This window comes from Saimiri boliviensis, chromosome 2 (genome assembly GCF_048565385.1).
Source record: "Saimiri boliviensis isolate mSaiBol1 chromosome 2, mSaiBol1.pri, whole genome shotgun sequence".
Taxonomy (NCBI): domain Eukaryota; kingdom Metazoa; phylum Chordata; class Mammalia; order Primates; family Cebidae; genus Saimiri; species Saimiri boliviensis.
The window spans coordinates 82,574,605-82,587,789 of NC_133450.1; the positions used below are offsets into that span (position 1 = coordinate 82,574,605).

The 13,185-nt window shown below is 42.6% G+C and overlaps 2 protein-coding genes across 15 annotated transcripts in view; one reads left to right on the forward strand and one right to left on the reverse strand.

The window, feature by feature from the left end:
• The window catches only part of TP53BP1 (tumor protein p53 binding protein 1), a 124,199-nt gene extending 111,089 nt beyond the window's left edge, over nt 1-13,110 (forward strand). For 10 of the 11 annotated variants that reach the window (XM_010339553.2, XM_074393753.1, XM_010339558.2 and 7 more), the window contains 6 exons: nt 170-385; nt 2,625-2,840; nt 6,207-6,301; nt 6,834-7,033; nt 7,828-7,973; nt 8,346-8,702. In XM_010339553.2, coding sequence (XP_010337855.1) covers nt 170-385; nt 2,625-2,840; nt 6,207-6,301; nt 6,834-7,033; nt 7,828-7,973; nt 8,346-8,533 — 1,061 coding nt within the window. In that variant the 3' untranslated portion in view covers nt 8,534-8,702. Of the gene's footprint in view, nt 1-169; nt 386-2,624; nt 2,841-6,206; nt 6,302-6,833; nt 7,034-7,827; nt 7,974-8,345; nt 8,703-9,031 lie in introns of those variants that run through there. The other variant, XM_074393754.1, reaches the window with a different exon arrangement.
• Nucleotides 6,182-13,185, reverse strand: part of TUBGCP4 (tubulin gamma complex component 4) — a 63,812-nt gene continuing 56,808 nt past the window's right edge. For 3 of the 4 annotated variants that reach the window (XM_010339563.3, XM_003928939.4, XM_010339562.3), the window contains 3 exons: nt 12,408-12,524; nt 11,660-11,799; nt 6,182-11,015 (listed from right to left, as the gene is read on the reverse strand). In XM_010339563.3, coding sequence (XP_010337865.1) covers nt 11,003-11,015; nt 11,660-11,799; nt 12,408-12,524 — 270 coding nt within the window. In that variant the 3' untranslated portion in view covers nt 6,182-11,002. Of the gene's footprint in view, nt 11,016-11,659; nt 11,800-12,407; nt 12,525-13,185 lie in introns of those variants that run through there. The other variant, XM_074393757.1, reaches the window with a different exon arrangement.

The following is a 13,185-nucleotide window of genomic DNA, read 5'->3' on the forward strand; positions in this document are numbered from 1 at the left end:
TCATGGCAAAAACTGAAAAAATATTATGGCCTTAAAAAGAAGCTTCTTGGCCTCTTGGGAAGTGGGGGGAAAGAACACTGTGGTGTCTGAATCAGGGTCTGCGCAGCTTTTTGGAGTTCTGGGTCTCATACCATAGAATTTGACCAACCTTTGGCTTATCTTGTCATAGACAATTTGGTGGAAGGGAAGCGGAAACGGCGCAGTAACATCAGCTCCCCAGCCACCCCTACTGCCTCCAGTAGCAGCAGCACAACCCCTACCCGAAAGATCACAGAAAGTCCCCGTGCCTCCATGGGAGTTCTCTCAGGCAAAAGAAAACTTATCACTTCTGAAGAGGAACGGTCCCCTGCCAAGAGAGGTCGCAAGTCTGCCACTGTAAAACCTGGTAAGTGCTCCTTTTTGCCTCATTCTCCATCAGACTATGGCAGAATGCAGGGTCAGCTGGTGGAAAGATGGAGGTTAATATTTGGCAATGGCACTTCCGTCCTGTTACAAAGTCGGGGTCTTGCCCAAGCCCACAGGTGATGTTCAGGGACAGCTCACTGCATACCTTTTCCCCCATCCTCTGCAGACTCCAGTGCAGGTAGATAGAAGACTAGAATTAGCTTAGTGTGGTGGTAGGCGCCTGTAATCCCAGCTTCCGGGGAGGCTGAGGTGGGAGAATCGCTTGAACCTGGGAGGCGGAGGTTGCGACAAGTTTAGATTGCACCATTGTACTCCAGCCTGGGCAATAAGAGTGAAACTCTGTCTCAAAAAAACAGAAAGGCCAGGACTTGATCACAACCATTCTTTGACTACTTTGTGGGTTCTAGGAAGGAAAGCAGAAGTACTGAAATTAAAGCAGATTCAAAATAGGTGTAATATGTCTTTGCCTGCATCATCTTCTTTGTGGAAATTCTGCTACCCTCTCTCATGCTTTAGCCCTCTAGCTTTCTCAGACTATTGAAAAGTCGTGGCTGGGCGTGGTGGCTCACACCTGTAGTCCCAGCACTTTGGGAGGCCAAGGTTGGGGGATCACTTGAGGTCAGGAGTTCAAGATGAGCCTGACCAATATGGCGAAACCCCATCTCTACTAAAAATACAAAAAAATCAGTTGGGCATGGTGGGGCATGCTTGTATTCCCAGCTGCTTGGGAGGTTGAGGCAGGAGAATCACTTGAACCTGGGAGGCAGAGGTTGCAGTTAGTTGAGATTATGCCACGGCACTCCATTCTATCCTGGGTGGCAGAGTGAGACTGTCAAAAAGAGAAAAAAGGTCCTATCTTAATGTGCTCTCCCCTCTGCCCATTATCCCTGAAACGACCCCTTTTCAGTCCCTAGTATTCAATAATTAAGAAAGGAGTTAATTCCATCTGTTGTTCATTGAGTCCCTACTGTAACTCACGCCCAGCTGCTATGGGGTTCAGGATATTACAAAGGTAACATCAGTCTGTTCCCTGTTGGAACTTTCTCAGGCTAGCAAACTGATGAAACTCCACTGATTGTTACATCGTCCTGGCAGCAGAGCTCCTTTTGTTTCCTATGTATTGAATTGTGCCGTCACCTTATCTACTCAACTGCTCCTGTGTTTCGGGGTATTTAAAAACAACAATAGTTAATCTTTATTGAATATTTACTGTATGAAGCATGGCACTAAGTGCTTCACACATTACTTCATATATAATCCCTATGAAGTATAGGTGTTAGAATGAGTTTTTCCAGTTGAAGAATCTGAGGCACAGAAAAGTTGGCTCACTTTCCCAAGGTGACAGAGTAAGCCAGTATTCAAACTTTGGTGGGCTTCCCTTCTGTTTCTAGCCTTGTTCATATATAACATATTGCCTCTGAGACTGTTTTCTTGCTACTGGTTTTATTTTAGGGAGGCATGCATGACCTGTCTGTCATCTTAGCCTCCTAATGAACCTACGATTCAGCTTCTCCAGGTCAGGTATCTGGTTTTTTTTTTTCCTGAAAGACTTATCGGGGCACTCTTGGCATGGGTGTTCTGGCTGGCTGGGTCACTTACTTACCCAAATGTTGAAAACTAAGTCAGTTGAGGCAGGCTCTTTAGATGTGGCACGATCTATGTGTAAAAACACTTTGTTACCAAGTATTCTCTGCACCATTCTGGTAAAGGTCAGTGATGGGGTGGGATCACCTATCTACAAGGGGCATTTCTTGGTAATAAAAAAGTGTTTTTCCTTTTTTTTTTTTTTTTTCCAAAGACTGCCTCAAAATATATCATACCCTGGGGAAATCAGAGCATGGGGCAGAGAAAGTGGGCTGAGGATTTCCAAACATTTTTCTCTCTCACCTACTCTTTCTATTAGAACCACCTCTTTCTTCAGATGTCTTCAGAAGTAAACTTTGTTAATTTTTATTTATGAAAACACTGTATATACATTATTACAACTGTGTAAAATTTAAATATGTAAATTTCTCTGTTGTAAATTTCATCCTAGGTTGTCGGCCATTTAGAATGGTTGGCCATTGGAATGGTCTTTGGTTTCTGGCTCAGATAAGTTCATCAGTACATTGCCTACCCATCAGGTCATACTTGGTGCTGGGGTCTTTTGGTGCTAAGTCTTTTGCTTTTGCTCAGGCAGTGGTGTGTATCCTTTTAGTAACTGTGCCCGTCCTTCCCAGGTGCAGTGGGGGCAGGAGAGTTTGTGAGCCCCTGTGAGAGTGGAGACAACACCGGCGAACCCTCTGCCCTGGAAGAGCAGAGAGGGCCTTTGCCTCTCAACAAGACCTTGTTTCTGGGCTATGCGTTTCTCCTTACCATGGCCACAACCAGTGACAAGTTGGCCAGCCGCTCCAAACTTCCAGATGGTCCTACAGGAAGCAGTGAGGAAGAGGAGGGTAAGGCCTTGGGAAGCCCTGGGAGCTGTGACACATGTGTACTTCTTTCTTTTCCAGTCACTTAAGACTTGGCGGTCCCCTTGCCATATGTAGAGGCAAGGCAAGTAGCATCTTGGTCATAGAAATGACTCTATGTGCTGCTTTTTAACAGATTATAGACTGTTTCCACAAACTTCCTCTCAGTGAGTGGTTCCTGAAAACAATCCTGTGAGGCAGATGAGAGATGGATCTTACCTATTTTATGGGTGAGGAAATAAGTTTGGACAGGTTAAACAATTGGTTTCTTTTGTCCACAATGACAGACTTGGACTAGAGCTCTGTTGTTTTAGCCTGTTATAGCCATCCAAGTCAGTCAGGTCTGAATGCCTTGCAGTCTTCCCCATTTGTGTTCTGTGGGCATCTGCTAGAACAAACCCATGTGGAGGGTAAAGTTCATTCTCCTGAGGTCTGAGTGTAAGACTGGGACTATGGGGTGCCTGGTTCCTCAGGGTGATTGCAAAGAAATAGCTCTTTAACCTTAAATTAAATCTGTACATTGTGTTTATTTCTGTGTTGTCTTTTACTTAGTTTTTGAGTGAAAGCTGCAGTGGGGAGAGGTCTGAAAAATGTGTGATATAGGAGAGGGGATGAGGAGATACAAATGTATACGCTATAAATAAGTGACTGACAGCAGTATCTAAATGTGTCTGTCAAGGCTAAAGGTCCAGAGGGAATGATGTTATACAAGTTAGAGGTCTGACTAATGTCTTACAAGAGAGAATTGAATTAGGCAACATGGTTGTCATAAAATAGCACCACTGGAGATCTGTGAGGGTTGGCATTTCAGGTGTGTGGATGACTCTTTCCTAATTAACCAAAACTGTATCTCACCGACTGCAGCCACAAGTAGATATGTACAAGGACATGGAAACAATGATCAGGGCCTGACGATTCAGGTATATGCTACTAGGAAGGTGCATAGAGAGTTGTTGAGTAGACAGGCTCTGGTGTGGAGAGTTGGGCTGTGGGAATGAGTAGATGTGGTGTGGTAGGATTTCCAAGGTTAAGTGTGTGCAACACCTAGCTTGTCAAACAATCAGATAGGCACAGTGGTTATTTGAGGAATTTCCTGGACAGAAATAACTGGGAGTCTTTTTGAGGATTCTGCATAGAGAGGCGCGTCTTGGCATTAAAACAGTGGTCATGGGTTTTTTTTTTTCCCCCTTTTATAATATTGCTGGACTCTAAACCAGGACTTCACAAGGCAGCTCTATAGATGTTTTGTTTGTTGCCTGGCTCAGCATAGTCAAGAAAACTGACTGGTATTGAGATGCATGCTGTCCAGTTTCATTAAAATCTGTGTGCCTATGTGAGACATAATAAAGTCTACTTGTAAAAATAAAATGAGGCATTGGACAGTGTTTTTGAAGAAATCTCCAGGTTTCTGGTATAAAGTATGGTTATGGTGAATGTGTCTTTATGTTGGTACCTTCTTCTTGGACACTGCCCAGCAGTACCAGAATCCTTGATATTTTCAGTGTATGACAATGCTTGGGGGTTTCTCAATCTCAAGAAGGTGGAAGATACCTAATAGTAAAACAATTCTCTGTAGAATTACAGTTTTAAAGAAACTATTTGATGGATGTTACAGATAAGTGGGAATTCTTAGACACCATCTTTATAACAGGAGCTCAGTAAAATATTTAAATCCATCTGATGAGATATATTTATTAATGAATTTGGTACCTAACCTAGTTGAGTGGCACCACCATCAGAGATGCTTTAGACACAGGGATTGACTCTGGAGTTGGGTTTATTTAGTACCTTCATACTTGATTTAGATGGTGGGATTAACAGTGTATTCATATTAGCATCTGGTTGGGCAGGGCACTCATAACTCAAAAATGAGGAAACTGGACTACTTGAGAAAAATTAGAGAAACACACTGCCTACACAGGCTAATATTTCACTAGACAAATGCAAGGAAATATAATTAGGGATTAAAATCTAAACAGATCAGTCCTGAATTAAGCAGACATAAAGTAGAAGTCTTGAGAAAAATACAGGACTGTGAGGAGTGTCAGCAGTGACTCAGCAATAGAGTCTTGGTGCTGAAGATTGTGGCATGCTATATTGAGACAGCAAAACGATGCTGTGGCAAAGCTGAGAAACAGCCCTGCTATACTGAGTTTCTTATAACCATTAAGAGTTTCTGTTTTGAGATTTCAATTTGGGAAGAATATAGAGAATGCTGAATGAAGAAAAGAGCAATAAAAGTGAATAGCCTGGCTAGTCAGAACCAAGCAGAGATGTTGAGCCCTGGCATGGGGCCTCAGCACTGCCTGGGCTGCTTCACCAGGCAAGGAGGGCACTGAAGGGGGAGCTGTCTGCAAGAGATCTGCTCTAGGTTTCGTCGAGGGGTGTGAAGGGGAAGGGGAGTGGTGCTAGCATTGAACCTTATGTACTGGATTGGGTTGGGTTTTAAACTTTGTGCTAAAAATTTCAGTTAATTAGAACTTAATTTCCCAAAACTCCTAATTAACTAAAATCTCTAATGTCTTTTTTCTTTTTTTTTTTAATGTGTTATTTATATATGAGAGGAGCAGATGACAAGAAAACAAGCTCAAATTAGATATTTGGTCAAAAGAGGCAATTCCTAATTGCCTAGGGTCATTACAGCTTCAGCCTCATCTCTCATATCTTCTACTTCACCCTCAAGACTATAGAGCAGTCATTGATGTTCAGTGTCCTGAGGTACTTCAAGATCATCAAAGGTAGATAGTTTTCAATAAAAAGGTTGAAACAGGATTTTCTAACCTTCAGTTAATCAGTTAAAATTTTAAAACTATACTTTTAATTGAGCATTCAGGTTTATCAAAGTTTTAGTGTGCAAGGGGGTAAAAAGGCTGATGAAGTGGGAATGTGAAAGCTTTATTATAAAAAGTGTTTATTAGCTATTCATTTCCACAGAAGGTAGAACTAGAGGAAATGGGGTTTTATTTGCAACAGGAAAGATTTAGGATAGATACAACGGGAACTTCCTGATGGTAAGGGTTATTCAAGTTGGAATATGTCACTGTGGGAAATGATTGTGTGCCCATCCCTATGAACAGTCTGGTACAGGAACCATTGATGTTTTTAGGTTTAGGGCCTACCTCCAGTCCTCATCTTCCCATTCCTCCTACTCTTGTCCCTTCTTTTGGCAGCATTATAAAGGCCTCAAGAAAGATCTCTTTCTGACCCATGGGGAAGCCCTTGGCCTGTCTTTGGGGACACACTGCTGTGGAGATAGCTGGGGAGTGGAAAAAGGGGCAGTAAGAAGCAGGCATAAGGTAGCAAATAAGAAAACAATCACTCAGTAATTATTTTGTTTTTGTTTTAATATAGAATTTTTAGAAATTCCTCCTTTCAACAAGCAGTACACAGAATCCCAGCTTCGAGCAGGAGCTGGCTATATCCTTGAAGATTTCAATGAAGCCCAGGTGAGGAGTTTGTGTAACCTAACACAGTGGCAATGATAAGAGACAAATTACTGTATGAGAAGAGGCCTGAGAGCAGTTGGGGAATTTGGATAAAGTAGCCTGAGATTTCAGGAACTGAGACAGTACCAAAATGTTGTTGCATGAAACAGATTTTTTGTTGTGTATAGGGAAGAGAAGTTAGGACCTTGGGTTACTGGCTGTGGTTCTGTTGCTGGGACAAAAGTAGATTGAAATTTGTGTTTAGTGGTGGAAACCCCTATTACTGTTGCTGATTGTTAGCCTGAAAGGCTGAATTTATGGGTCTTGGTTGTCCCTTGAGGATTTAGGTCCTCAGAATGCCGTAGGTGAGGCAGAGAGAACATCTTTTGTCCACCTTCCCGTGAGAAAAGTGGCCTTGGGCAGACAGACTAAATCGCATTTTGCGTAGTAGTTGCACGTCTTCAGATCTGCTCTTCATGGCTCATTATGACTGCTACTTAGGAGCTTTCCACATAAGTCACCAAACCCATTGGCTCTGCTGCTTTTCTTCCAGTGTAATACAGCATACCAGTGTCTTCTAATTGCGGATCAGCACTGTCGAACCCGGAAGTACTTCCTGTGCCTTGCCAGTGGGATTCCTTGTGTCTCTCATGTCTGGGTCCATGATAGTTGCCATGCCAACCAGCTCCAGAACTACCGTAATTATCTGTTGCCAGCTGGGTACAGCCTTGAGGAACAAAGAATTCTGGACTGGTAGGTATTTGAGAGCCCATCCAGAATTGTATAGACAGGAGGGCAGCAAACTTTGGAGGGAAGAGAATCTAGGTGAGAGAGTAAAGCTTTCTAGAAACTGGAATATGTGTAGGTGGAATATGTGTAGGATAAATCTGAGTAGGTTTGAAATGACTAGCAGTTTATCTAGTTTATTTTCATAGGTTATATTGGCTAGGAACCTTTTGAAAATGTATGAAGATTTGTACATAGGCTCAATATTCTCAACCTGTAAGGTTAGAGAATTAAGTTTTAAGCAGTCATTAAAAATATATAGGCTCAGAGCATGATTTGGATTATTCTCAGACCCAGAACACACAAGGAAATCAGAAAGCCAGGATCACAAAGAATACAGGTCATTCACAGAAAGAAGGAAGAGAACCGGGACCCCGATACAGGCCTTAGTTTTTTGAGATGAAGTCTTGCTCTGTCACCAAGGCTGGAGTACAGTGATGTAGTGACGACTTACTGCAGCCTCAACCTCCCGGGCTCAAGTGATCCTCCTACTTCAGCCCCCCAAGCTGCTGGAACTATAGGCAGTCGCCACCATACCCAGCTAAATTTATTATTTTTTTTGTAGAGTTGGGGTCTTTTTCATATTGCCTGGGCTGCTCTTGAACTCCCGGGATTACAGGCATTAGACACCATGCCTGATGGGGCACATAGTGTTGAAAGCATTCAGATGTACAATGAGTGCGTTTGCAGAAAGGCAGTTTTACTTGTCATGCTAAGGCCCTTTCCGGTTATATAGAGCTATTTCTCTGTCTCTTTCATAGGCAACCCCGTGAAAATCCTTTCCAAAATCTGAAGGTACTCTTGGTGTCAGACCAACAGCAGAACTTCCTGGAGCTCTGGTCTGAGATCCTCATGACTGGTGGTGCAGCCTCTGTGAAGCAGCACCATTCAAGTGCCCATAACAAAGGTACATGAAAGAGTTTGTGTCTATGTCTTTGTTCCAGGGATTTCCTTAGACCTGTAGGTGTCAGGCCTTGTGGTCCAAGGCTCAGTCCTAATAGGTTGACTGTATCCATGTTTCTAAGAGAAGAAAAGTACCACCTTCAAGAGGGGAGTCAACGTAAGTGAAGCACTGGATGTATATTGTTAAATATTTTTTACAATGTCAGCACATAGTGATTATAGCTCTACTTTCGGTCATGATCAGTAGCAGTATGTTTGCCATAATGGGCTTTGGTTTGTGCAGAGTGGGATGTATTGGCTAGAATCACATCTCTCTTTGTAACAGAGGGCTAAATTGAGTGTCCTTTCCTTGTTCACTTTCCCTTGCTTCTGGCAGATATTGCTTTAGGGGTATTTGATGTGGTGGTGACGGACCCCTCGTGCCCAGCCTCGGTGCTGAAATGTGCTGAAGCATTGCAGCTGCCTGTGGTGTCACAAGAGTGGGTGATCCAGTGCCTCATTGTTGGGGAGAGAATTGGATTCAAGCAGCATCCAAAATATAAACACGATTATGTTTCTCACTAAAGATATTTGGTCTTACTGGTTGTATTCCCTGCTATCGTGGAGATTGTGTTTTAACCAGGTTTTAAATGTGTCTTGTGTGTAACTGGATTCCTTGCATGGATCTTGTATATAGTTTTATTTGCTGAACTTTTATGATAAAATAAATGTTGAATCTCTTTGGTTGTAGTAACTGGGATTTCTTCATCTGTTTCTTTGAGCTTAATCTCAACAAATGTCAAGACAAACAGTACTGTCTGAAGTTTTCAATAGGCTTATTCACTTTAGGAGGTCAGCTAGCCAAGGAAATTGAAAAGTTAGAGTGAACTTTATTCTGTGGCATCATTGCCAAAATTTAGTTATTCTAGGTAATGTCTAAAATGCTATGCTGACAAAAACTCAGTTTAAAATAGGCGATGGCCCAGATTAATAAATAGTTGTGCCAAAAGTTGAGTGGAATTGGGCACAGCTCTTGTTTCCTAACAGTAAAAAAAAAAGATCTCATTCTCTTTCTCTCTTTAGAGCTGAGATCACTAACAGCTGACCTGTGGGTATTTCCCCCCCACTGTTAGAGCTAAAAGGAGAACGACAGCACCAACTGCCATGAAAGGACAGTGACCATAAGCTGGATGGTATGACCTTCCGTAAGATAAACACGAGAAGCACAACTGAGAACGCTTGGACATGTTAAAAGTGCTAGTCAGAAGCCCAGTATTAGTATTATTGTTGTCACAATGTCTGGAAGCTATTCCTTCCCTTCCTCTAGCATCATCCCTGTTTATGTCTTCTCATTCTCTACAGCAGGGGTCAACAAGTTTTTTTTCTGTAAAGGGCCAAAGAGTAAATATTTCACGCCCTGTGGACCATTTGATTCATCACAACTACTCACCTTTGCTGTGAGAGCATGAAACAACCACAGACAATGAGTAAACAAATGGGCATGGCTACATTTAAATAAAAACAAAGCCGGGCGCGGTGACTCAAGCCTGTAATCCCAGCACTTTGGGAGGCTGAGGCGGGTGGATCATGAGGTCAAGAGATCGAGACCATCCCGGTCAACATGGTGAAACCCCGTCTCTACTCAAAATACAACAAATTAGCTGGGCATGGTGGCGCATGCCTGTAATCCCAGCTACTCAGGAGGCTGAGGCAGGAGAATTGCCTGAACTTGGGAGGCGGAGGTTGCGGTGAGCTAAGATCGTGCCATTGCACTCCAGCCTGGGTAACAAGAGCGAAACTCCGTCTCAAAAAAAAAAAAAAAAAGTCTTTACAAAAAGACAGCAGGCCATAGTTTGCCAACCCCTGTTCTAGAGACAGCAGTGGAAAGGGTGATCTTTAGTTGATAGTAGTAGGAAGTAAGGCTGTCAGAGCTTCCCACTGTGTGTAGAAGATGTAGCTATGAAAACCAGATTCAGAGACTATAAACTAATGCAGAACACTGCATTCTTTTTCAGTTTGGAGGGAGTTGTTAAACAAATATTTATTTACTCACACTGATATGAATCTTGATTACCAGTGATGGCTGGGCCATATTAAGATAACTTCAACTCCTATGGTTTGTGTAAGATGGGTAATTGGGCCTGCAGTCTTCAGTATTTAAAAACCTAACAACTTGATCTCAGTATTTTCTTAAGAAACTTTTTCTTGGAGAATAAAAAATGCTTTTTTTGGGGGGTGTGGGGTGGGGATGGAGGTTCGCTCTTGTTGCCCAGGCTGGAGTGTGATCTTGGCTCATTCCAACCTCTGCCTCCCAGGTTCAAGTGATTCTCCTGTCTCAACCTCCTGAGCAGCTGGGATTACAGGTGCATGCCACAACACCTGGCTAATTTTTGTATTTTTCGTAGAGACAGGGTTTCATCATATTGGTCAGGCTGGTCTTCAACTCCTGACCTCAGGTGATCCACCTGCCTCGGCCTCCCAAAGTGCTGGGATTACAGTGTGAGCCACCACACCTGACCTAAGAAATACTTTAAATATATTTTCATTAGTTAGAATTGTCCAATCTGTGTAGGTATAAATTACTTGGTGTAGGGAGAGAGAAAGCCTATCTTACCTGTTCCTATCTTACTTGGTGGTAACATCCAGCAGTTAACCTGTTTATAAATACAGTTACTTTTTCACATATGAACCATGAAATAGTTAACTTTCTGCTCTGTATTGTTTACTGCTGTATCTCCCACAGCTTGAACAGTACCAAGGCACATAGTAGGTGCTCAATAAATCACTATTAAATAAAAACATATCCAGCAGATTTTCCCAATGTAAAGTATCAGAGATGCCACATGTTCTCCTTGATGGGCCAGACCCTTGAATGATGGGAAGGATTTGTACCCCTGGATGTTCAGTAACTGCTTCTAGGGATAGGTACCGTCCTATCACTAGACTGCAGTTATTTGTGTGTGGCTAGAAGGGGATGTTTGTTTCGAATCTTCTGTTACAACCTTGGGAATGAGGTGGGATTTACTGTTACTTCAGTTTATGAGTCAGAGCTTTTCACATTCCGAAACTACAAAAAAGAAAGAAAGCCTTATTAAGTATTATGCTTTCCCAAGACTGCCTTCAAAGAAATATGAATCAGGACAACTTGTGATCTAAATAATGTCATCTTAAAACTCAAGAGTTTCTCCCAACTATTCTGCTAAAAAAGCTTAGGAAAGAATCTGCTTGTGGACATTTTAGAGAGAGAAAGGTCAATAAAACTGGCAGACCTCTGGTAAGCCAGCTACCACTGAATCTCACTATCAGATTTTTTTTAAAAGTTTAGAGTTAGAAAGGGTGGTCCCTCCTTTCACAGATGTAGAGGCTAGGGACAAGCAAGGTGGGGTGCCCATGGCTGCACAGCTAGTTCATGTCAGAATTGGGAATGGAAGACACATGCCCCCCTCAGCACAGCAGTATATAACCTAGCAAAGGACTGAACACCTATCTCACCGTCAGGTTTCTTAGTATCTGATGATGACGACTTTTACTAGAAAATAATCTTCATTAAAATTATTAAAGATGGTCACACTTCTATCTCTGAGCCTTGTTTATAAAATGAGGGTAATTGGACTACATCATAGCTAAAGTCTCCTTCCTGCTCTAGAATTCTATAACTCATTAAAAAGATACCCCAAAAAGTCTACTGAGTTACCCAAGGGTTGCTCCTACCTGCCCAGCGTTCCACCAGCCTGGGTATAGTATTTGTTATAATCTAGTCGTAACAGTAGTTGAGCCAAATCCGAGTTGATCTGATGATTCCGAACACTGGAGAGAATCTTGAATAGGAGTGAAGACTGGCGGCTGAAGCCCTGCAGACAGAAGGACTCAGTTATCATTCCACTTCAACTCAACTCTCCATATGGAGGATGGGGGCAGAGTGGGGGGTTCTTGGAAAAGCCTTGTTCAAAATTATATAGAACCACCTGGCCTTCCCACATTCCTATTAGTTCCTAAAATGACTTGTACCAAATCCATACATGCATGACTTCCTATGAAAGTACGCTTTCATCAGTAGGAACTTAGTAGCTGGTTTCCAGTTAACATATTTTGTCAAGTACTGAGGTTGGGGAAAACCTGTTTTGATTACAAGCAGGTCATTATCTCAGTGAGATGGGGTTTAGTTAGTTCAAGGAAGTAAGGAGGGGTAGGATGTGAGGAAGTTAGAACAAGGCCAGTGCTTATTTGGTGGGCTGAATAAACTACTCAGGACTGAACTACTTTTGAGCACTGTGAGGTGGCACAGTAATTACCTGTTTCAAAATCAACTGATACCAACATTTTAATCTTTGTATCTTATTTCTGTGTGTGTGTTTACTGAGGAAATGTTGTAATGATTCAGAGGAAAGATCATGAATCCTCCATTGGCAAAACCACCTCTATCCTTTCAGCAAGGCTGCATACTTCCAGACAGACGCACCTTCACGAGAATGCTCAGCTGGGCGGCTCCACGCTCATCCAGTGGGCCTAGGTTCTGACTGACCAGCGAACAGAAACTGTGACAGAGATCTAGGATTTCATTCAGGCAGTGAAATACCTACCCAGGAAACAGAGTTGGCATTAGGAAAAGGAAGGAAGGAACCTTCATGAAATTAAAGATTCGGGAGAACAGTCTGATTAGTAGCTGACCTCCCAAATCTGAGAATATACTGCCACTTTGCAAGGCCTGCCAGCCCCTCAAATACACAAAATGTGTAAAACAAACGCATCCCTTCCTGGCTAAGCTTGTATTACTCTCAGCCCTGCAGCAAACCTCCACTCTAGCCACATTTAACTCTTCATTTCTCAGACCCACAGAGTATAGTATGTTCCTGCCTCTGAGCTGTGAGTGTTCTTCCCTTTGCCCCGGATGCTCTTCTTTTTAATACTAGTTCAGGTCCTACCCACTCAGTGAAGCGCTCCCTTCCACACTGTAGCCTTTAGTGAACCCCCATTTCTTGTTTCTTTATTGTTGTCCACTTGGCAATTGTTCAGGCCTCTGTGTTGTTAATGATTTTTGTATGTATATATGTCTGTTTTTCCAACTAGATTGTGAGCTCCTTAAGGGCAGAGCCATGACTTATACCTCTTTGTATCCCCAGTGCCTTGCATACAGTAAGCACTCAATAAATAATTAACGATGATGACCTGCTCTGATAGTCTGTTTTTCCCTACAGATACATCTGTGCCACACAAGGACAGCGTCTATCCATCACAGT